The sequence below is a fragment of the Colias philodice genome, chromosome 21 (genome assembly GCF_061535455.1).
Source record: "Colias philodice isolate Cphi_HAF_F1 chromosome 21, ilColPhil1 Martin Lab GWU primary, whole genome shotgun sequence".
NCBI classification, from domain to species: domain Eukaryota; kingdom Metazoa; phylum Arthropoda; class Insecta; order Lepidoptera; family Pieridae; genus Colias; species Colias philodice.
Window position 1 is genome coordinate 8,837,693 of NC_143106.1, and position 26,257 is coordinate 8,863,949.

The 26,257-nt window shown below is 33.4% G+C and overlaps 1 protein-coding gene across 4 annotated transcripts in view; it reads right to left on the bottom strand.

The window, feature by feature from the left end:
- The window catches only part of ct (homeobox protein, cut), a 119,916-nt gene that overhangs the window by 51,709 nt on the left and 41,950 nt on the right, over positions 1–26,257 (bottom strand). For all 4 annotated transcript variants that reach the window (XM_089708818.1, XM_089708819.1, XM_089708817.1 and 1 more), the window contains exon 3: positions 10,596–10,916. In XM_089708818.1, the coding sequence (XP_089564944.1) occupies positions 10,596–10,916 (321 nt within the window). The remainder of the gene's footprint in view (positions 1–10,595; positions 10,917–26,257) is intronic.

The window sequence follows — 26,257 nt, forward strand, 5'->3', positions numbered from 1 at the left end:
AATCCATACTAATATTATAAATGCGAAAGTAACTCTGTCTGTCTGTCTGTTACTCAATCACGCCTAAACTACAGAACCAATTTGCATGAAATTTGGTATGGAGATATTTTGATACCCGAGAAAGGACATAGGCTACCTTTTATTGCGAAATATGTACCACGGGCGAAGCCGGGGCGGACCTCTAGTAAATAATATGTAGAACGGCGATAATTTTGTATTAAAGTACATTTTTTTGTTACTTTAATTACACAAAATTACAGTTACAATACGAATTCTCTATTCGATTTTAAATTTCATCCTATCATTCTTTTAAACGCAATGACCAAAATATTAAATCGACAAAAAAAATACATACTTAGGTATATTAAAAAAAAAAACTAATCAAAACTTTGAAAACCACAAAATTCTCATAATAAGTTACAACGATTGGATCGTAAATAAATTATTATTTAAATTTGACCCGTTACCGATAAGCGGGCCGTTGACACACAATTGTTTTTAATCGATAATTGCCAAAATCGATTTATCTCTCACTTGCGTCATCTTACGGAAGATCAAACATGACAACAATTGTTAAAAAAAAATATAAGTTACAGGTAGGTAATAAGGAAAATAAGGATTACGCTGGATTAAATTTTAGATACAAATAAAGGATGAATATTGCAATAAGAAATAGGTAATTCAGAAAGATGATATTAGAGAATAATTACTGAAATTATTGAAATTACAAAAGGAATTACATTCAAAAGACTTCGAAGACCACCCCACACAGTTGAAGTATACGCTAAGAATACAGTAACAGAAAAAAAAGCAATTTGATAGATAAATTCTTATATTATCCGGAGTCTTGGCATATAAATATTACTAATTTATAAAATATTAAAAAAAAACCCAAAAATATACCCCAATAGTAAAGCCAAAACCTCATATCGACAGCAACAGAATTATAATAACAAAGGACTGAATACAACGAATATTAAGTTCCGTTTGTTTCCGTGTCAAAAAATTAATATTAACGATATCTTGTACAATGAAGTGGGGGAAAAAATGGGAATAATTTATGCAAGACGCTTTTGACGCTTTTGTTTCGCAAATATTCAATTTAATTGAAATATTTCCAAAGGCTTTTCGGTTTTTTTGCAGGCACACTGTTTTTGTAGCTTTAACAAGACGACATTTTTGAGTGCTTTTAGTTTCAATTTTTCATCAAATATGTCAACAATTGCTTACTATATTGTATCTATTTTGACACAAAAAGATCGTGCCAATCACGTTGAATTTAATTACATGATTAAAATATCATGCTACTGAGCAGAAGCTATCATCCAATTATATTTTTTTGATACTATGTAATATTTCGTTGACCTACATACCTACATAAGTCTTTTCAGAACACAGTCTCTACACAAACATAAATTTCAAATGTACTACACATTTAAAACTCAATTCAACAACATTTTGAAGAAGAACCAAGAAAAAGCATGAAATAAAAAGGAAACCAATAAAGTAAGGTTAAAAGTACGATTCGTCATTAAGCTTTCCATATCAATAGATCAGCCCTGAGTATAAACAGCTGGACATTCGTATGAATGGGTACAGCGCGACCAATCGATAGGTGACACTAATAACAAATACCATCACGCAAATATCACCACTAATGCTACACCATACGAATGACAATCCCCTGCAAAATCGTCCCGATCACGAAAAACTTCGCGGATCAAATCCATATCCGATTGAATGGTGTTTTATTAAGAACCGGTTAGAACCGGTTCGGACCCTACGACACGTGGTCAGCTTTTTGTCATAGTAGTAAAATTATCGGATGTTTTGTCCGTATGTAGATAATGTTCTAAGTTCTTAATATTGATGATTTATACGGCAGCTGATCGGGAACAACAATTGAGGTTATTATAATATTACGATATAAATCGACGGACAGAAATTCGTACTTATTTGTATAGCCTTTGTATGGAACCAGTTTAGTTCTATCACCATTCTTATAGACAGGATACATTTCTATAGTAATAAATCTAAAGATTTTCAGTTTATTGTTCGTGTCTTAACCTCTGAACCTAGGTTAGGTGATACTCGCACGAGCCGATCGATAATAATATAAAATCGTTAAAAAATATAATAATAATGCTCCAAAGATTAATTTCGGTCACGTCAATATAGTCTTATTTAGTATCAATCATGTTCAACATTACATAGGCTTCCGCACCCTTGGGGAAATCTTATCAGAAATAACGCAAATGCTGCACAAAACACGGAAATTTAATGCTATCCTACGAACAAAAGACAGATAAACAAAGATATACAAAAACAAATGAAAAGCAATAGCCGTATCGAACAATTCCGCAGTAGGTTAAAAATGATAATATTCGCCGAAAATTGAGCGTAACTCGAGTCTGATTACCTTTTATCTAAGGTTATTATGAGAATACACAAAATTCACATCGGTCCCATAAAATGTATCAAAGGATTCCATTATTAGGGAATTCGCAACTGTGCCACCCTCACCGGGGCTCCCCATGAATCCCTAATGAGTAAATTAACAGCACCTATTGTTTAGGACCGATGTTTTTTATATTGGAATATTAATAACCATCTCTCCATTGTCTCGGCGTTTGGGGCGAGAAGAAAAATGTTCTGCGGAACGAACAAAGGGGGGTAAAGTTTGATTCGATTGATTTTTGCATTAATTTCAATAAAAACAATGGACGAGATTGTTTTGGACATGTTGTAATTGCATTCGAGGAAGTTCGGAACGGTGTGGAAGCCCAAGAAAATCAATTTCGATTTAAAGAAAAAATTGGAGCAGTTTTAATTATACAAGGGCCGCGTTGTACTGAACGACGATCGATAAGCTCATAGATAAACGTTTACAAGAAACGATTCTGATAATAAGCTCAATTATCAACCAGAAAGCAATTATACAGACGCTATTATGCGGCATCTCACGAAATTTGTCAATTACGGGGAATTCGGTCGATCAGACAATACCCCCCTTAATGGATACATAGAAACAAATAGGGCTTTATACCGATAATATGTCACAAATCATCTTCAACGCTACACAAAGTTTATAATGAATTGACATATTCTCTACACGTGTTGCCTGCTCCGAACTAACGCGCGGCGACATGTGACAGCACACATGATTTATATTCAAACCAAACTAAACCTTACCCCCGACAAGTTTCAGATCAATTTCGATCGAACCGCAAACAGAATCGCAACGATGCCCGCTATCGAAAATTGATTCTTATTAGAGAAATCGAAAGTCAATTTTCAATTGAACACGTCGAAAACTATAAGTTCCATTATTGCTCGTGCGTTTTCTAATAAGAGGTGTAATACTCCAAGTGCTGTTAAGATGTTAGTGCATTGAATGTTAATAGAAATTACTTAAGAGTTACTTTTGGCCTTTAACGTCTGCGTTCATTAAACTTGAAATTTATCAATTCCTACATTAGCAATGGGTGTATTTAACTCAAACAAACATAGGCCGAGATAACAAAGATGTTATCCATGTTTGATTCGATGTTTTATGTATAGTATGTAATTAGTTCGAACACGTATCTGGATTGGGTCATTAATATTAATTAGTTATTACAATAACTTCCCTCTGATGACGGTTCCTGGAGGCGGTGAGGCGTTTGATTAAAATTTAATGAATCTATTGATTGAAGATCATTTGCTTTGGTGGCGTAACATCTGTAGCTACTGGAATCGTGTCACGATGCTCATATCCATTTATAATGACAGGAATAATTACTAGACCTCACGATTCAGACTAGTCTGGCCTGAGCGAGTCTAGTTAGAAGTATTCCAATGAATAATAATTTTTATTTATGTGTGAAAGTGACAAATGTCGATACTCTCTCAAACGCGTTTGTTTTTGAACACGCCGAGAAATATTATTGAATGCGAGCCAAATGTTTGACTAACAGAATAAACCGACGAGTGTTTATTTTATTATTGTTAAAATACACATTCATAATGTCAATGGAAACTGAATTTATAAATCTTAATTTATAGTTATCCTTTTGATTTTTGAAATTGGGTTTCTTGAGCACTTTTAAAGAATTTTCCAAAAATACATCTTTCGGAACAGATGTGTTGTATTTGATTAAGAAACAATCTCGGGAAACAAAGCGCCGTGTCGAAAAAAGATTTTAGTGTTGTAAAAAGGGACAGTCGCACTAAACAAAGTGTGTCGGAGAGAGACAATAGTATTGTTTACATAGATATCAAACGGTAATTTACGTGTCGAAACGATGTGTCACATTTTCAAATTTTTCAGCCTGACTCAGTTATGTAAACTACTGAGTAACAACGTGACTAAAACTATAGAATGATATCATTAGTTACTTTAATCGACTGCGCATCTTCGACGAATCCGTTATCAGCGTTATCTTAAATTTATGGATCGTTCTTATTACTTCAAAATGATGTTGATAATATAGATTCCCTCGATATCGCCTTTCGCGCTAAATTAGTTCTTATTGCTGGATATTACGATCACTATTCCGTGCTTTGTAATGAAAAAGTTAATAAGCCATTTCCTCACCTAGCACACGTAGTTTACTTAATAATACACGTGACGTCAGTTGTAAAACCGAGAATTACCGTGGATGAGAAACAAAAGTTTGAAAATAAGCAAGTCTTTGAAGATAAATAATTTATTGCCCCACTAAAACCTGCATAAGAAAGAAATGTTGATAAACATCGAACATTAAATATGTAACTGTTGACGATCGTAAAAGATAGAAGCCAGACGTAGTAGGCGCATACATAAATATCACTTCGTAGGAATCATAACTTTTATTAGTTTCACGGCGTAGACGTACTTGCATTCGGTAAATTAAAAGAAGGAATTGAACGGACGATTTGCGCGGAAAAACATTAGTTTGATTTGCTTCTTGATTTCGACCGGCTTTCGACTCGAGCGACGGCGATGATACTTCTTAACACATGAAATGAATTGATATACGATGTAGATAAAGCGACACTTTTGAAACCGAAAACATGTGTTCTAATATCTGCAATCTGAAGACATAGTAATAGTAATAGATGCAACAGGTGTGCCCCAGGGTGGTCGAATCGGGCCGCAACTCTTTTTTGTTTATGTTTCACGAATTTATCGCGTACGATGACGTCTAGGCGCTCGTTTGATTCATGCGCCCGCGCTGTCACTTTTTAATACTGATTTGCAATAAAAACAGAAATTCACCGGCGATTGATGCGAGTTATGATTTACGTGGATCCTTTGATGTCGGCTGCTATGAATCTATCGAGTTAGTTTCTAAATATCGATGGACGTGGAAGTATAAATAAGCTTGTATGACTTGTACCGTAATTATGCGTTTAAATTGACTTTTCCGTCAATAAATAGTCGCTTTTTATAAATATATATTTTTTATAACGAGAACAACGTTGCGAGCGACTTGGAACAACTTAATAGTAGCAACGCGCCGTAATTTGAGCCATTACAAAATTCCAATAGCTCTGATACGAAAGTTTTCAATATCGACACGCTCACGCTACGCTTGTCACGGCAAGGGCCAAATTGCTCCCTATTTTTTTGTCAAGTTAAAATTAGACTAATCAGCACTGAGTACAAAGAATCACATCGCTTTCATCATCGACAAAATGATGTTTACGTATCTTCCGAGAAACCGGAGCCCAGCATTCAATACTTGGAAATAAATATGTGAGTTTGACATTTGCTTTCATGTACGTTCCGTGTAATTGCGTTTTGAAGATCTTGTCCCTTATTGCGTGTGTGTTAGGGTTGCTTTTGGCGGTGCGTGCTCTTGGTTTTTTTATTAAATTATCGTGCGTGGCGATTTCAGAGATGATAGGTTGCGCTGGGGCGTCTGATTGCATCTCTTGTCGACATGGAGCTTTCTCTTTGATTGACCGCGATTAGACGTGCGTTTGTCTTGTTTGACGTGTTTCAGGTCAAAGGCAACTTGTATTTGTAATGGATCCGACGGCACTCGATATAGCTGAATTGACGCCACTGAACGGTGCAGTCTTCTGTGCTTTGAGTTCAAGTGCAATGTTTGCCCTCTTGTTATTTTTATTACTATGTATCGCGATGCATCGACGCGTGCTCAGAATACCTATAGGCAAAGGAAGCATCTAATTGTACGGCAATTGGTTGTAACCAATACGTGTGTTATTTTGTATTGTAACATTACGACGACGCGGTTGGCGCAGTGGTAAAGTAACTGCCTACTGAGCCGACGGTCCCGGGTTCGATCCCCGGTCAGGGCAAATATTTGTGTGATGAACTCAATTATTTGTTCTTGGGTCTGGGTGTTATTATCTATATATGTATTTATTAAATATTATATTTATCGTCGCCTAGTACCCACAACACAAGCCTTAATTGAGCTTACTGTGGGACTAGGTCGATTTGTGTAATAATGTCCTATAATATTTATTTATTTATTTATTAAGCTTGGTTCTAATAAGCGATCATGTCAAGGCTCTCCATTTAGCATTGCTCGTATAACAATTTCAGCTCGCACTTGCGCGTTATGATCAACAGTTATATTACCCGTAAAATTACCATCCTCTTGCGTTATTTGTGTCCTAAACATTAAAGTAGTGAGGGCACATTGATCTCTTAGATATTCCATATTCATTCGAACATCATTAGTCATGCATATTCAAAGATATTCTGCGTCGATGCGGCAGCGAGTTTACGACACTGTCCGCCTAATAAGAACGATCTAAAAATAACAAAATTAAAATAAATCGAACGACAGACAGTCGTCATAAACTAATTTCGAGTGTTTTCCTTTTGGTGTGTGTAAAAATAGCGTCATTACTCTTTCATGTCCCGCTCTGGAGTGACATTAAGAATTTACTGTTGAATTGGAATCAGCGCCATCTATGCGTTAAAGATGAAAGATAAGTTTATTGCTCAAAAGAAAGATGAGCGTGATTTATGCGCCAATAAAGGCATTTGAATTCAATAATTTGGAAAATCCAAAAGTGCACGCCTCATAATTTTTTTTTAATAAATATTTATTAATTATTATTTTTGTTTATTTAATAACAATTAAACCACATCGAATCAGACCCTGAAAAATGAAAGGGTTCTATTCCTGAGCATACTCAAGCGTAAGAGAAAAAAAAAGACTCGATTAGTAAAGTATTTCGGTCGCTATCGTGTTAACAAGAAAAAGGATCCGCACATACAGACACACGGACGTCCAAGACAGAACTTTTTTAAACTGTTTTTTAACTAGTTTAAATAACAAAAATGACATCAAAAATATCATGAACGTTAAAAATAGTGTTTTTTCTTAATATGTGTGTGTATGTATTATCTTACAAGTGCAATGTATGATACATAAAGACATTTTAAGTTTGAAAAATCAGATGTTTTGCGCGAAGTGACAGTAGTACCCACCTCAACGCTTCGCTTATGAGGCGTGCAATATCTCCTTTGAAATTTAATCCATCAGTCCTCGGAATCACAGACACAATAGAAAATCTATTGTGTCGCGCCCCGATCGGGCCTTACGGTGGTCAATGGGTTAATATTAAATTATTTTGATGGATGAGGTTATATAAGGAAATTCAGATCAAAACAAATCGTCAGTTTCAAGTTCATGTATCTACCAATGTTTTTATATCGAACATGCTTTGTATCAACTCGTTTGTTCAATAATGTAATTGTATGGGGGAAGTCGTAAAATAAGAAAAGTACGTAGTGAAACAAGAAAAATGTATCAACCGCACAAATTACTTCGAAACTCGAAAGAAAATTATATTTCGATCAAAACCAATTCGGGTTTTAATCAAAAAAGTTGGAAAACCAAATCGTTTATCGGTTGTCATCAAAAAGAAACATTCAACCCTTCTATGCGAACTTAATTAAATACGAATTGGTAAAAGAAAAATAACGAAGAAGTTATCCCTCGTTTTGAAAACTTTCCATGGTTTCTTTTTAGCTTAGTAATATTTGACCGATACAATTTGTGTCTCAATCGAAAGTCAATCGTTCTCTATTACTTAAATCATATGCTTTGACTTGTCTGTAAAATGAACCATTGAATTACAGTTTCCTTTCCTTTATTCATTACATCTCATTATCATATTTACTCACGATTAATGAACGCATTTATCGCTTTCCCAATTTAACATCGTGAATTGCCTGTACTATTTTTAAATTTAACTAAAAAGCATTCTATCTAATTCTTTGTCCGTTCCCAAATCTATGAGCATTTACATTTCAACACTAATATTCACGCAATTAAAACCGTCAGATTCAAAATCCGAGCCCATTTACTCTTTTATCACTGATTAAGTCAATATTTTTTGCCCATGTTAATTATCCTGAAAAGTTCATTTCAAAAAATTTATTCAATACAAAGCACAAACATATTACGTTGCAAAAACAACTGTAAAGATTCGTTCGCTTTCACATAAAGCTTCAAAGCTCCATTGAGAGTTATAAAAAACCGATTCACTATTTCGGGGAATTTCGGTGATTCAATGGGTGACTGATGAATGCACTCGGAAGGTGTTCTGTCTGATGCAGGTTCTTTCACTGCATTTTGCTGAAACCCGATGGGTTTTACCCCATTCGGGAGCGCTTTGTGTGGAACCAGTTAAACATTTTGGATACGTAATTCTAATTATATCTGAAATACTGAATTGCGCAGCGAACTATGCATTTCGATTATTTGCCGGTTCTCGTTTTCATATTTTCTATTACTCGCCGCTGTTCTATAGAAATTGTGTTTAATTTCCGTCGTTTTTTAACAACGAGACTATCTATTAATTCACAAATAGTGAATTTTCTATTCAAATGCTTTAAGAGTACACACGATAAAAATTATCGTCCAATTAGCATGGTGCTGAACACTTGATCGGTCCAATTGACCGTGGCTTTTCTATTTCCTCAGTCATGTTTATCTTTGCTTATTTTGTTAAACTTTGTAAATTGTATGAAATTTTATTTGTAACTATATGATGCTCGTCTTTTATGTAAGAGTTTCAAGCCTTTTTGTAAAGAATTTTGTCAAACAAACTACAATCTGACGATAAAAATTACTATCCTGAATCGAAAATTCTTATGAAATTTTTCACTACGAAGCAAACATTGAAAATGCTAGATTCCTTTTCATCTAGATGTAATATGATGACCTATAAGCAACTGGACGATGATAAAGAATGCTTCCAGTTCCTTCATATATCTTAATATTATCAGCACATTACCACAACGACATAAACTCTAGGTGGGCGGTGCCAAATAGCTAAATTGATTTTAATGCCACATCACGATGTGAACTTATAACCGTCGATAATTCTGATTGATCGTTATATGATATTGAATAATATGGGCATTATTTAGCTCATAGAGAAGCAGTTTATTTTTAAAACGTCGAGTTATTAGCGTTACTTAAATTTCTAGGCTTAAATTCGCTAGTTCTGGTTCTTGATGCAACTATTTCACTGTACTATGTCCACTATTGCTCAGTTTTGACATTACACCCAACTTATTACTGCGTCTGTTTCTATACCAAAACAACATTATCCAATGTAACATACTTCTATAGAAACGAGAAAAAATAGTCCAAAGAAAACTAAAACAATCGGTCCAATATTTATAAAAGCACAATAAACAAGCGATCATTAACATCCCGTATCGAAGTGTTTAATTGAGCTACTTGCTTGAGTGGTACTCGTAAAACGTGATATTTATTTAGTGCAAGGATTACTCTTCGGTGCCGATCAATCATTCCATTGAATGTATCCTGTTTCCCTTCGCTAGTGCGATCGTAACTCGATTGGGTATCGATAATATTGACGGTATCGATGTTTTTTTTTAATTATTAGGAGTTTGTGACGTCAAATTCTTGACATGTTGAGACCGTTTTAAGTGGTAGCTAAAAAATGATATGTTAGAATGTGAATTAAAAAAAAACTTTTAATTATCGTTTTTCTTAATTATTTTCCTTAATTAAATTATTAAAAATAATTGTGGATTGCACCTTTATAATAACAATTTTAGTATCTTTTGCTAACACTTATATCGTACTTTAACAACACTATCCATTAATAAATCAAGCCATGTTCCTAAAATAACCTCTTGAAAAACTATCGAAACACCAAAAATCGATCACAATCTATCGATAAGCACGCGTCACTAGATCTAGCCAACTGTCAAATCCAATTCAGCGATGCCCCCGCACATGTAATTGATTTATTGATCGTACGTTAGATTCGATACGGCGCAAGGTTACTGCATCCTTTGGCTACAGTTAACCGACTGACCTCATACTTATAATTCATCTTGTATGGGGGATTTTGAGCTAGTGATGTTCAATGTCTGATAATGATTTGAGTTATGAAAGTTGGAGTAATTGATAATTTTGTTTGTTAGTAATAAGGTCGCTTTGTTAGGGTCTTTAAGAGTTATAAATAAATTGTAAATTAATGATTAACTGTCTAGAAACGTATGCTTATGGAAAAGAATGTACTCTTAGTAATTATTTACTATAAGTTTGAAATATAGGTACATTTCTTAATCTATTAAAATCTAGTATAGTTAAAAAACTGACCTCTTTTTCCTTAGCAGCTAATTCACTTTCTAAATTGTTTCCCTGATTAACGACAGGACTGCTCCGTGACGAGTTGCTATTACTCCTCGCTGTGGCAGCCATTTCTATTTTCTGTTCTATATCCTCATCAATATCTGGAGTTCTTCTTTTCTCTTCTTTTATAACTGGACTGAAACTGTCTATCCTCGTTTCTTGGTCCCTTGGTGTGTCTATGTGTGAGCCATTTGTTTTAGGCGGTACTGTGGCTTGTAGCGGTGTAGGACTGGTCGTTGCTAATTGTTCCTTTAGCGTTGTTACCTCCTTCTCCGCCAGGGTAGCTCTCTGTAACAAGGAATGTGGAATATAATACGTGTACATCATCAGATTATAAAATAGTCTGTTTTGTAGACGGTTGCTTGTCTATATTGATTACTATTGTATTGGAGATTTAGATGACTGTTTATGGTCAGATATATTCTGGGATTTACTCTCAGTTACCTATAGTTATACATGTATATTATAATAAACGTGAACACAATAATTGTCCGCACATTTAGCAGCGGAAGCATCGATCCGTGGTTTTTCCACGTTGTATTTAATCTAATTATCAGTTCCCATAGCATTTGTTCTTGTGGCCGGTGACGCTTATCCTTTGTGCCACTTCCTGTGCCATTCATTCATTCATTCGTTCATTTAATCTCGATCTCATCAACGGATGCAGCGCTGATTATTGGCCATTTTCGAATTTACCATACGATGGTCTATTAATTGTGGTTGATATTGTTTTTTTCGCTTAATTACGATGCTTATCTCTCAATTATCGTTTGTTTTATTTACTCATACAGGATGTATTGGTGATTATAAGTTTGTTTGTTTGTGATGGGTTTTATTTGGGATATATAATTATACAATAATGTATTAAGAAGTTTTCATTCAACCACCTCGTTCTTCGATGTTTTATGTAGTACCTACTCAAGTCAGACCTTATTTCATTTTGTAAAGTACTTATAATTTAATTTCTTTGCTCTAAACATTGAAAGTGATCAATAGTATCATTCGTTATATTAATTAACGCCAAGATTTTCTTTTTATCCAATATCTTTTAAAGCTTTCGCAGATGTTTCCGATTACGTACAAATCTTATGCATTAGATAATATCTCAGTGAAAGGCTTCATTCAAGTAATTAATGGTAAATCATTAATTTCTTTAATGTAAAATTCGCAACGCACGCGTGCGTCGTCACGCGTCGAGTGTTGGATAGCCATCTGAAGCTTATTAGAGCTATACAGGGTGTTTCGTGGAATAAAAACCAATCTACCGCCATAATAAATCAATAAAATGTCACTTTTATATTGAACTTTAAAAAACAAACAACTAAGCTATAAATCAATAGTTTTTTATCATTTCGTAATTACTACTATAACTATTACATATTTTAAGGTATGATATTATCTGACTCATCGTTTGATAAACAAAAACAACACGTTCCTAAAAATAGACATGTCTAGCCGGGGATCGAATCTACAACCTAACGATTAAAACTATTCTGTTATTACAGTATCACTGACAGTCAAGTTTTATTAGATTTTCTTAAAATATATATTGTAAAAATACTTCTCGTATGTCACTAAAGTAATTAAATTTTAATAAAAGCTCTCATTTAATACAATCTTAATCAAAGTTTTACCTACCTAATAATAATCTACCAAGAAATAGTAAACAACATAAAAAAGGCCTACCTATAGCACAATTTCGCAATTTCTCCTCTGATGAAATCTTGATAACAATCAGATCAATCTCAGTGGTTTGATAAATAATAGTCATATATTTATATCCGTAATTGAATAATAACAAAGTATTTTATATACCTTTATCACCACATACTATCATTTATAGAATAATTAGTCTGTATTCTATACTTCTCATTTATTACACGGAAAACCAATTATATGAAAACTAGCTGTTCCCCGCGGTTTTACCCGCATCCGCTCCTATTGGTCTTAGCGTGATGATATATAGCCTAGCCTTTCTCGATAAATGGGCTATCTAACACCTAAATAATTTTCAAATCGGACTAGTAGTTCCTGAGATTAGCGCGTTCAACCAAACAAGCTCTTCAACTTTATCTGACCTTAATATTTTCCTAAACTATTTCAAAGTTTTTATAGTGTTAGGTAAAAATAATTTGAACTTTCAATATATCCTAGAAACTATACGCTTTATACATAGTTTTTGAACTTTCATGGGAAAGTCAAAGAAATATACGGTTCTTGTATTGGTACTAATATTATTGAAACTAACACCAAAACTTTTTAAAACAAAACCAGTCGATGAGTCAGTTAGCAACTGTAGTGATCAATCAGGCAATTGAAGAAATCACTGGTTACGTAATCCGATATGACAAGGCTGCACCCACGGGTTTCATTGCTAACCTAGGTATAGGGGAATGCTATTAGAAGAGATAATATTCAAGAATCAAGATATTATAACTAGAACAAAGATATAGATCTGGTAAAAATGGTTCTAAATTATCTATAGGTATATGGAGATTGGTACAAGAGATACACATAATATATAGTTTGTTAAAGATATATTTGTGGTAAATTAGACTTTTGCGGCATCTAGATTATTGTACCTTTCACCTCCAGTTTTTTTAAGTACCACATCATAATACTTCAGACGTCATACATACATTTGTTTTGCGTGAGAGAAATGAAATCCAAATAACTCTAACATAATTAACGATATGCAATAATAATTCATTACCCATAGTAATTATACAAAACAGCTAAACCAAATGTAATGTTTACAACTAGAAAGTTAGAAAAGAGCAATTATTGTTGCGTTCATTAAAAATCATGAACATTTGACTAAATTAAACAGGGGAAATCGTTGTGAGAACTTTGGGTAAACATAATAAAAATAATTCGGAATCATTAACCGAAGCAAATATTAGTGGAATAATGACTTTTGACGAGAATGACACAGTTCACTCATTAATGTGAGAATTATTTTACAATGTTGAAAGTCTTAAAATTGGACATTGATTTATTATGCACAAAAGAAAGATTAAGTTATTTTCTGTACTAAATCGTTAAATATAAGTACAAAAAACACATAATCTAATATATCTAATATATATTATAAAGGCGAAAGTTTGTAAGGATGTATGGATGTATGGATGTATGGATGTATGGATGTTTGTTACTCTTTCACGTAAAAACTACTGAACCGATTACAATGAAATTTAGCACACATATAGAGGGTAACTTGTTTTAACACATAGGATAGTTTTTATCCCGGAAATCCCACGGGAACGGGAACTATGCGGGTTTTCCTTTGCAAACGCGGGCGAAGCCGCGGTCGAAAATCTAGTGTATATTATAAAGGCGAAAGTTTGTAAGGATGTATGGATGTATGGATGTTTGTTACTCTTTCACGTAAAAACTACTGAACCGATTACAATGAAATTTAGCACACATATAGAGGGTAACTTGGATTAACACATAGGATAGTTTTTATCCCGGAAATCCCACGGGAACGGGAACTATGCGGGTTTTCCTTTGCAAACGCGGGCGAAGCCGCGGGTGGAAATCTAGTTGTATTATAATAAGTTAAAACTAACTTTTAATAACTTTAGATAAAATTGTAATAACAGGAATTCAATTAGAAATACATGAAAGTTAGCCACGAATAAATAATATTCGATGTCTTTGACATTTCAATATTTCCAATCTACAAACAAACAGAATGAAAGACAATGGCACGCAAACAATACAATACTTAATGGAATTTTCAGTATTAATTTCTGTCTTTATTGATATTTGTCAATCATTTGTACTTCGGTATTCGTAATCAAATTTTCAATCGATTCATTTCAAAAGGTAATAAATAAACTTTTTGGTCCTTAATTTTAGTTGTATATTCAGTTGAAAGATTAACAATATTCCTTTGAATGTAAGTTAGTTCTGTTAACAGTAAATATTCTAATTAGACTCTGGCGTTGTTATTTTTAAAGAAAACATCATATTTTTCTCAATTTCCGGTCGTTCACGTCAACTAAAAATGGAGCCCATGCCTTAAACTAATCGAATACCGTTATCATCCGTAAAAGCTTAAGATCCCACAAAAAACTTCCAAACGCCAAATATAAGCAATAAAATATTAAACTCAGTGGATAATAAAATGAAACAATGCATAACCACGCGACTGTGACGATTCTAACAAAAACTGTATTAATCAAAATTATGATTTGAAAGTCAGTTAATGGTCACTCGAAATTGACCATTACTGTACCGAAATAAGTAGTAATTAGCTGATGCCCGAATCTTAACAAAGCAAGTTATCTATTGAAACCATCGCTAAGTGTTTAAGTAATAGGTAAGGTTGGTTAGTGATCTCACGGATAGGGCTGCCACTAGCTTCATTTATTGGATTATCGTAATTAGGTACAAGTACAAAAAATTGTTAAGCAGATGTAACTATAATTGAAGGTTATGTTTGTTTTTAACGTAATTGTTAGCAACCTTCATTTTATTTGTTACTAGCGACCCGCCCCGGCTTCGCACGGGTGCAATGCTGATACTAAATACACTACAGAAAAACTGTGAACGTTGTATATAAAAACATAGCGGCCCGCTCCGGCTTCGCACGGGTATAAAATAGATAGCCGGTACCGCCGCAAACGCTACGTCCCGCAATTTTTTAATCTGTAATATCTTCGAAAATATTCACTTAAATCATACGGTGTAAAGGGCCATATAGATCTATATTAAATGAACAATTTATTCAAGGTATTTAATTGGTTAAGGATTAATGCTGTATTGGTTAAAATCGCATCGAAAATTAGCCATTATTTGTCGTAAAAAGTAAATGACAAAAAAAAGTTATTGTGGGTTATCCATAAGAGATAGACATATACCATCGCGGACTTTTCTGTAGACCTTTTCAATGTGTATAATACTTAGTACATTATTTTGATAAAACTCGTAGGGTTCAGCCTGCGTTTGCAATGTAAGCGGAAAAAATGTAATTTTTTACGACATTACATTAGAAATCTCAAAAATAACAGTACTTCTCCACTATTTAATGGATGTTATTATACATATAAACCTTCCTCATGAATCACTCTATCTATTAAAAAAAACCGCATCAAAATCCGTTGCGTAGTTTCAAAGATTTAAGCGTACAAAGGGACATAGGGACATAGGGACATAAGGACATAGGGACAGGGAAAGCGACTTTGTTTTATACTATGTAGTGATAAGATTCCTGTCTCCTATAGATGTACCGTATACATTTCATTCAAAATTTGTTTACTGTCATACTATAAGCTATTATTCTTCTAAACCTTCAACAATAAATAATATTATCTCAATAATTGTGTGTTAAGTACTCACCTATTGTAGTCGTTCAAAAAGAGTCACGTAATCTTCATAATAAACTATTTGTGCCAACCCTAACACTATTCAGATCCTATAGCGGTTCTACACACTAAATTTCATTGAATTTGAACATGTATTATATTTATGAATATTCATTTATTTTACCTTTCCAAAATCACAATTCATAATTAAATAATTCTATGTGTAATTAATTTACTATTTAAATGAAAATATTAATTGCAAATATATTTTAATAAGCTATATCTAAAAATGTACGTAAGTGTATATCTACTTATATTTTGATCAAATTTATAACATTAAAATTTTTTTTGTTATTGTAACATAATAATTATTTTTAATCATTAATTATCATCTTTCAAAACATTAACGTTAATTTAAACCGGTATTAAAAATCATGGTATCCAATTAACAATAAAATATTTGAACAAAAAATTCATTTTCATCGGAAATTTTAAGCTCAATGATTTAATTATTATCCATAATTTAAATTTAAATAAATGTAATGGTGCTTATACACGATCGTGAAGTTTGTACAAACTTGTTCAGCATGTGTAGAGCATGTTTGCTGAGCATACGTGTCAGAAGTGAAACTTCATTTGCAAGATTTAAAGATACCAAAATCGTCACCTACTCCATGACGTGACTCTCAACACGCCTAATCAAAATCGCTTCAAAAAGTTATCTTTATTCCAAAAAGATTGTATCTTTTCCTTAAAAATATTGTATCTTTTACTTAGTCACACATCGAAATCATCTCATTATCCACATTTACATTTCAATTCTTCATTTCCAACCCTTCAGTGCCGTGAAGAAAAATTAACGGAAGGGTCCAACCCGCATTATGCGAGCGGTCACTAATTAATGGAAAAGGATTAAATTCGTATAGAATTGAAATAAAATAAATATGATAAGGGACGGGGTTGGACCGTGGGGTTGTCTGTCAATACGTGGCCTTAATTAAGTTTTTCTTTGCTATGCTAATCTGGGAGGGTTAAGATGTGTTTAAAATTAGGTCTCGGAAAAGTACTAATTAGATAAATCTGGAAAAATCCCTAAAAGTGTAATCATATGCTTCATCTTCACTATCACAGAATAAACTAGATCTACAAACAACAAATAATATGATGTTTCTATATTAAAACAACAATCTTAAACCTAAATGCCTGTTACTATTACAAAATTACAATCTATTCTCAGTACCAATTAACTCTATTAAAACAGGGATTCGAATTCCCTACCTTCCACTCGCAAACGCTCACAACTACACAGACAATTTGATATTAATTTATCTTATATAAAACGTTTTCAATTATTAAGGTTCATCGCACAAAATGTGCATCTCAGAAACTTTAAACAACGAATGTTATAACTCTTCTAAACTCTATGCCAAATTATCATATTTAAGTTATAAATAAGCCCAAAATTTGATAAACGGGTAAGATAACATTGTAGTTTTATTTTTAAGTTAAATAAAGCATACAAATTGTAATAATATATTCAATATTCATACTTTAGCCTCGTCTAAATCAGCGGAAGTCTGTGATTTTTCACCAAGTTTATTTACCTATATTGTTCCCTTTGTCTGAGCCCCTCTGACCGCTCGATCGTGATATATCAACCCAACCTTAATATATTTCGTAAAGCATCTTCCTCAATTTAATTTATCCAAATTTGAAAAAAGAATCCAACAATTACCCAATAGAACGAGCACTAATCAAATTACTACATTATTAAAAAAAATGTTTGTCTATTCCCCTCCAGTCGATACACACTCAAGGTAGCTCTTAATCTCTCAATGTCAGTTTTAATTTGCCGCCAGCATCGAATTACCTTCTGAGAGTTTTATTTTTAAATTTCGTAGACAACGACGCGAAGGAAACGAGTTTCGACGGTCTCAAGAAAAATTAATCTCCCGCTAAAATGTTTGGAAATTTGAAAAACGAAACGTCAGGGCGGTCACATGATGGCCGCTGAATTCGAATCAGGTAACGTCAAACAGAACCGTAACCAAACAGAATCCAATCGGAAACTAAATAACTCGATTCGAAATTAGAAATTCGCAATTGGAACAAAGTTCGATTGACAAATTCAAACAAGGCTTTGTGAGTCTATCGTCGATAGACAGGTATTAGGAGAGCGGAGCTAATCATTATTAGATATTGAATTTTCGTAACTTTGGACTCATCCGCTTTCTAATTTACTAATGAATCCGAGTGGTGTTGCCATTAGCTCCCCCCGAGGGTTGGAGTGGGCGAAAGGGGTAAGAACGCGAATTTTCGTCTTTTATACATATAGGACGATAATCCGATTGGTGATTCGAGCGTTCCACATTTGGATCTTCGTGTTTTAGGTGATTCCGGCCGCGGTTTCGCTTCATGATGAACAATTTGCTATATATTGCTTGGTTTATGTTTGGTTTTCTGTTGACTTTGTTAATTGAAGCATTGAAGACATTAGAATTTGGAAACGACAGTTTTTGTATGACGATAAGTCAAAAGCTAAGTTTTTAATTGAGTTTCAGGCTAGTTTCTCGTACTACAAAGAATTTGTTTAAATAATCGAAGCTACAGCAACAATACCTAGGGGGTAGAAAGTTAGTTAACAATAAATCCATTCCGGTCGGCAGCATTTGTGCATTAACAAATATTGAGTTAGTCGCGTCGAGTTCGGGCCAATAAAACTGTACCCAACTAGCACCTGTAGTGGCATAGATTAAGTGAACACGCAGATGTGTATGATTTTTAGTTATTTACTACAAATATGCAATGTAATAAAGAGACATGATTTGCAATCATGAAACAGGATTCAAAATTATTAAAATTCAGTAATGAAAAATTACAGATAAATTTTCTAATTCAGATAATACAGTTCAGAAGTATTCTAAAGACATCAAAAAATGTTTGCTTATCTATAAACGTGAAGGTATTCGTGTGTACGTACATCAATTGCATGAGAACAAGAAACTTTTTTAAATATATGTAATTGCTTATAAGATATAACTCAAATACAAAAACACAAATTGTTCTTATCAACCCCATTCAAAACTTCGCTATAAAGTTGAACCTGTCAGTTCTATTTAAATAATCTTTGACCCTTCAAACTTGTATTCCCATTTCCGCGTAGGCTTCGGTTCCGATCGGCAAAAGTTATGTCGCCTGCGATAGTTAAAACTAACTCAACTTCTGCGTTTGTGTTTGCTGTTGTTTGTGTACATACATATACAAATTCGGTGAAAATGTTGTTACAACTCGTTTTTGCACCATGGGAGATGATCGTTGATGTTAAGCTTATTCATATAATATTATATAGGTTTATTTAGTATAATGTAAATTTTAAAACAAAATTTATTCTCTTAACTAAGAGTGAAGATAGTATGGAAAAAATATTGCTCGATTTATAGTATGAAGCACTAAAACGAGACCAGTGTAAATAAATAATAGTCAAAAGCTCTTTGCGAACCATAGTAGCTACTATGAGATCTTTCTAATAACAATGATGATAAACTTCTCAATATCAAAAATAAAGCAGCATTAGAACCTCCATCGATCCCTCAACTTCCAAATAAAGTACATACACAAATAGCAATTAACGACGAAATAGTTTAAGCAGCAAAGGCTCACGCTACTATATATTGTCTAGTTTAGCCAATGTTCACAGAAAATCAGAGCATCACAACGGTACAATGCGTGCGAACAGATAGACATCTAAATGAGCGATTTAAATATTGTTTAAATGCGATGTTTTATTGTAATGGCCCAGTGTCGTTAACTAGGATCGGATTAGACTACGGTTAGAGTAACTGTTTAGTAATTGCTTAGTTTTTGGTTTTGGTCTAGTGGGGATGGATTATATTTTAAACCGAATTATAATGTAACATGTATGGAATGAAGTAATTACCGATGGACGAAGAATATGTACTAGTAACATGTATGGGAATTAAGTCATTATGTCCAATAAACGAAAAATAAATAAATAAATATTATAGGACATTATTACACAAATCGACCTAGTCCCACAGTAAGCTCAATTAAGGCTTGTGTTGTGGGTACTAGGCGACGATAAATATAATATTATAAATACATATATAGATAATAACACCCAGACCCAAGAACAAATAATTGAGTTCATCACACAAATATTTGCCCTGACCGGGGATCGAACCCGGGACCGTCGGCTCAGTAGGCAGTTACTTTACCACTGCGCCAACCGCGTCGTAATAGGTTCGGAAATAATGTAAAAAGCGCTTAGCGTACATCACGGTAATGATAAGAATTTCATTAAAAATCCCTGAAAGTAAAGCATACAAAGTGTTTTAATAAAATACCTGCGAATAACATCTAGTGTGTTGTAAGTGTAATTTTCAGCTCAATAAAGGCTCTATTGGAAGGCTTTTATCTCAACACGCGACAAAATCCTGGCTAAGTGGTGTTAAGTGCATGAGTGAAACTGTCAAACAATAAGCTGATTGCAGATGTGTAAACTTACAATACCGTGTTTTATACTAAAAATGTGAAATTAAATAAAGAATTTTCATGTTGATTTTCTTTAATTACATATGTTTTATTAATACGCTAATGTATGTGGTTATTTGTACAGTCCTTTGAAATAATAACACAAGTTACTGTATCAGCATTGTGCATTATGTTTGCAAAATTTATTCGTCAATATAGATCATAATTACTGTAAGATTCAGTGTCAAGTCTACATAATTAAAACTAACACGACCAACAAAGACATACAGTAAACTTCACCACGTCAAAGTCTTTCATAGAAGTCACACGCAATATTCTTTTCCTAATTTTGTAAAATGTACAATAACAAAACACATGTAAAGTCTACACCAAGATTTTATTAATCTTTGTACACGAGGGGTAAGAGACATCGATGCCACCGTCAAGAGCTTCTGATCGCTAATTTTGAATGGCGTCAATCGTTATTAAACGGAATTATTAAATGAGGAAAATTGATATGAGCCTGACATTCGGTGTGGGGTGTATTGGGAAATTAATGAATTATCAGCGCGTTTGTTGTTTTCTGCCTTGAATATTCCAAGACATAGATTTTGAAGTTGTTCTTTAGGACGTCAAATTGAGATGGTACTTGTACTAACTCTAGATTTCAAAACGCGTTTGCTTTCTGAGAACTTTGCCTTAAAAGATCACCAGTTATTGTTATTTAAATGGACCCATATTTTCTTAATATAAGTGACTATTTATGTATTTTCTTGTGCATTGTACAAAAATAAACGAGCATACGAAGAATATCATCACGCGAGTCAAGTTTTCATCACCTCCAAGCTTCTCTGATCTAAAAGTGCAAATGAATAATTAACTTAAGATCAGCAGAATGATCAAAACGAAACGATCCATCGCTGAATGGATCAGTGGCTCCATTGATTGCGCGCGCGCAGACAGCCGTGTTTGGAACGTTGCCATCATTGTTCGATTTTCAAATTCATTTGCTGGGAATTGTCTATGGCATTTATAATTGCTCTTTGGTGTTCCAGAGATTTGGAGAAGGTATGTCGATTATCGTTTGAAAGAAATTTTTATATTGGACTTTTCTGTGGGTTTTTTTTTGTAACTAACTATAGATAGACGTTTTATTTGTAATATCGATACGACATGATGTATACAGTAAAAGCCTAATAATATTTCATACAAGATTAATATCTTCCATATACCTACGTATAACATGGTTATCAACAAGATACCCTCACTTTATCAAAGAGCAGTCGATAAACACTGAAATGAGCAAAAAGACAGCCACCCAATTTGTATTAATTATAAATTAAAGGAGTAAAAGTCGGGGCGCAAACATTGCTGGAAAGTTCTGGAAAGTTCGACAACTTGGTTAGCTACAAATGGGCATGGAACTCTGTCAGCCCTTTAATTATTTGCTATTAGGTATCCGATACCTATAGATGAACGAATTTATCGGATAGTAAGCTTAGCCCGCGGGTTTCAACGCTTTTCTGAAAGTTTATCTCCCTGTATAAAGAATTGTGGAAATCAATAAGGTCATTTGAAATATTTGCAATGAAACGTCTTTAGGCAAGTTAAGAGTAAAATTTCAAGGTCGCATTATGGCAATACCGTCACAACATGGACTTAGGTATTTTTGAAACTTGACAAAGAAGTTTCACTTCTGACACGTGTGCTCGGCACACACGCTCTTTTTTATACTCAACTACTAGATGTTAAGGTTATCCCAAATGTTCTATTTATTGGTCAAACTATTAAAACAAAACAGAAAAGAACTTGTAAGAATATTGTCAAAGAATACTTTTAGCTCATTCCTCTAACCAAGTATGAATTTGCGAAGAGCAAATGACAATAATAGTTGTCTGTTAGAATTAACACGTCAATACAAATATACTTTGTTTTGCTCTGTGTTCGAGTTAATTGGGATCGAATACTTGCATCTTTGTCTTTTTGCGATCTATTCTCGGGTTCTGCTGTAAAGTTCACTGCTATTTGTTTCATATGTTCTAGTAATACGTCTTAACATCGAGAATAGGTTAAGGTATGTTACAAATAACTGGTTACTTTTAATAGATATTCTTATAGTCTATTTCTGGTTTAAATAAGACTTTTCGGCTTCGCCCGTGGTACATATTTCGCAATAAAAGGTAGCCTATGTTTTTTCTCAGGGTCTAAAGATTGTCTGTGCCAAATTTCATCAAAATCGGTTGAGAGGTTTAAGCGGGAAAGCGAAACAGACAGACAGACAGAGTTACTTTCGCATTTATAATATTAGTAGGGATTTCGAAAACTTCACAGCGAGCGCGCTCCAGTAAATATTTGAATTTCCACTGTATTTGCGTGAAAAATATAAAGACAGAACAACATTCGAAGCACCATAATGTTGTAATAAATACGAATCGAGCGATTCTCAATTGTCAATTAGTCAGAAAAATCCGCGATCTCTACATAAAATTGGGTGAACGTTTTTGCAAATATCTCAAATTCAGTTAACCAGTCAAGTTGGGTATTTATCAAAATCCATCGTCAATTAATTCACTTTCAAATCTGAAACTTCACTTTTAATCCGATCGATCGCTATTTTGTTCCCTCCGAACCCTCTCAAACAAAATACTTATAATTGCATTAAAGTATATTGATCTAGTTAGAAATTTGAGTGTGGATTCAATAAGAAGTTGTCTTTTAAATGGGACAAGGGGACTCTGAGATATGTATACAGTTTTAGTTTTAGATAGTATAATTATTGATAGGTTGAATTGTATCTCTACCTATATATAAAAATGTATCCTATTTCCCTTGGTCACGGCATTACGCATGAACGGGTGGACCGATTTCGATATCTTCTTTTTTTTATAATATTCCTTGAAGTACGAAGTTCTTGTGGAAAGAAAACGTAAACATGTACCAAGGGTGAAGCCGGAGCAGATCGCTAGTATTTAATATGGTTTTTCTTTTCTTCTAAAACATCGTTATGAATAGAAAAAGAAAACATTAGTACTTTTTGTAAATTAACAAACTTTTTAACTTAGATTGCTCAGTAATAAATACCCAGTTAAATCTATTATCATTGTTTAAAAAGTAGATCGAAAACTCAATTAAAGCACTTGATTCTTTCACAGATTTTCAAACGAAACGATAGAAAGTACGAAAGTCGAAATTAGCAAATCTCAATTTCTCATTTAACTCGCATAGGACTTAAAGGGTAAGTTAAACATCCGATAAACGGATAGAATTCGAAGGAAAAAAGCGTGTGTTAATCAATTGTACTACCATTGTTACCCCTCCAAATGAAGCTTCATTCAATACGCTTTCCGAAGTGCACTCATTACGTACATCGCAATTGAGACTTGGCGAAAAAAGTTTTCGAATCACAAATAAACGGTACCAAATACGCCGGTCACAACGGGCAATTTTTATACATATTTACCGGTTCGCATTAGAGCTAGAAATTAGCTAAAAGCTAATTAATATCTCATCTACGTAGCCTTTGAGAATTTTTTGAATGCTATCGCTTCAGACATCGTCAACCTTTTTTGCGCGTCGTACAAAGTACCGTCCGAGCATACATAAAAACCCCTTTAACTTATGATGAATTAGCGATCTCCTACGCTGTCTCCCGGCGCCCCCCTCCCCCCACCCACCCTCCGAGGCGTGCGTCAATATGAAGGAATTAATATGGGCGTAAAAATCCTGAACTCAAGAGGAGTGGGTTTGATTAATTCAATATAATTGTGTGTAAATATAAGCCTTTGGGATAACAAATGTTACTTTAAAATTTTGATGGAGCATATTTTTTCGTTCAAAATTTCGCATGTTTGTCTTTCATTGATATGTATTTGTACATTACAATTCTTAGTAAAAGCACCTTTTTGTACATACTTTATACATCACTTATTATTTTCCAGAGTTAAATACAGAATAATCACCACAGCATAAGACCATTGATGATAATGGTTTGATTTTTAACTGGTTATTTGTATAACGTACTGTGCTAATATTCCTATTTCCAATGCTTCAAGGACGATAAATAGATATTTAAAAAAATCAATATAACAGCAAAACTACTACCTACATTGACAATAAGAACATACAGGCTTCAAATAGTACTTTCAACGAAATATTATCAAATCAATGTTGAAAATTCTGAAAATGTTATCAGATATTTCCTATAAGAATGCCAAAATAAAACACCCTCTATCATTGTCAAAATAAAAGTGACCCCTCGCACGGCCACCTAATTACTCGCCCATACATTAGCGAAAGACAAGTCGTCGAAGGGCCCATATCACGATTTTAAAATGTCCACCTAATCCTTCCCCTAAAAACTTGACCCCCGAGATGTTTTCATAACCCCCTGTATACAGGGTGATGTTTTATATGTAATTGTTATCTATGGATCAAATTAATTAATGTGATATATTCAGTTTTAGCTTTTATATCTTTTTGTAAAATTGAATGGTTAGGGTGTAATATCTTAAAGTTATATTCGTATGTTTATTTTTAGTAATAGTGCGACTAAAATAACACCGTTTGTACATTTTCTAATTTTATATCAATTTCATTGCTCATGATTCAAGATTTATCAAAGCATAGAAGTTATTGGTTATGTGTAAAAAAGGTTTTTCGTTTGTTTATAATAAGACTCAATGGTATACTAATTTATCCGTATCAAAAGTGGAATTTTTGATAATTTCATCAGTGCATTTGTTAAAAATATCATCCCTTTAAAATCGATGTTTCTTCTAACCCCACACATCCTATAGAAAAACATTAACGTAAAAACTGGGTTGAAAATTCGTCGGGTGGAAATTCGTAAAAGGTTGGTAACCGCTGTCGAAGTGACCGTTGAGTAGGGTCGGCATTATGTGGATATTTGTTGATCAATTTTAATGCGAGTACCGTCAACAAAAAAGTTGGTAAATAATGAGTTTTATTTCGGTCACATTTTTTTGTATTCGTTTAGCGTGATATGTTTTTGTAAACATGTGTGATAAGACAATTGTAGGTTTCAAAGAGGATATGTATTTTTTTGTTATTTTTAACTCTATGTCTCTACCTAATTATAGAACAAACAAAATGTAAAAACACATAATTATCGATAATTTTTAAAGAATAGAAAAATCTCGATGAAGAGACGGGATTCGAACCTGCGTCTTATCCTTGCCGGGGCGAAAATTTTCCCATTTATAAAGCATTTCAATACTATAAAAGAACTAAATATCGAACACATAAATATTCCCGAAATAAAAGCATAAACTTAACAGTGAAAACTGGATCTATCAATAAAAAGATATTTCCTTTTAAAAATAAAGTTGTAACTGAAAAAACATCACATCCACAGATTAGTACAAAAGAACACGTCTCACTAATTCGCTATACTCTTAATTACTGAGACGGGGGTAAATGCACGATGTTGGAAACTTTGGATGTGGCATTTAAATGTAGAAAAATATTTTTTTATAAAAAGTTGTAAATCCAAAAATGAATCAATATAGCTAAATAGTTTAACTATGTTGAATAAATATATAAAAGCGATATTTTATTACAAACATTAATTTTATTTGCTAATTGCTGGTTTTTGCTAAGTATTTTTGAAACCTACAGATCCCTAATAAATGATATTGTTCTTGTTCATTGTTCGATACTTTTCATTGTTTTAGGGAAAAACAAAGTTGGAGCTTTAACTTTTTTAACAGTATATTTTGTTATTTCCGCTTCGCATTTATATTTATCATACAACCATGGTAACTAGTTAAATAAATTATTTATGTTTTCAAGTTATTATATTCTCAA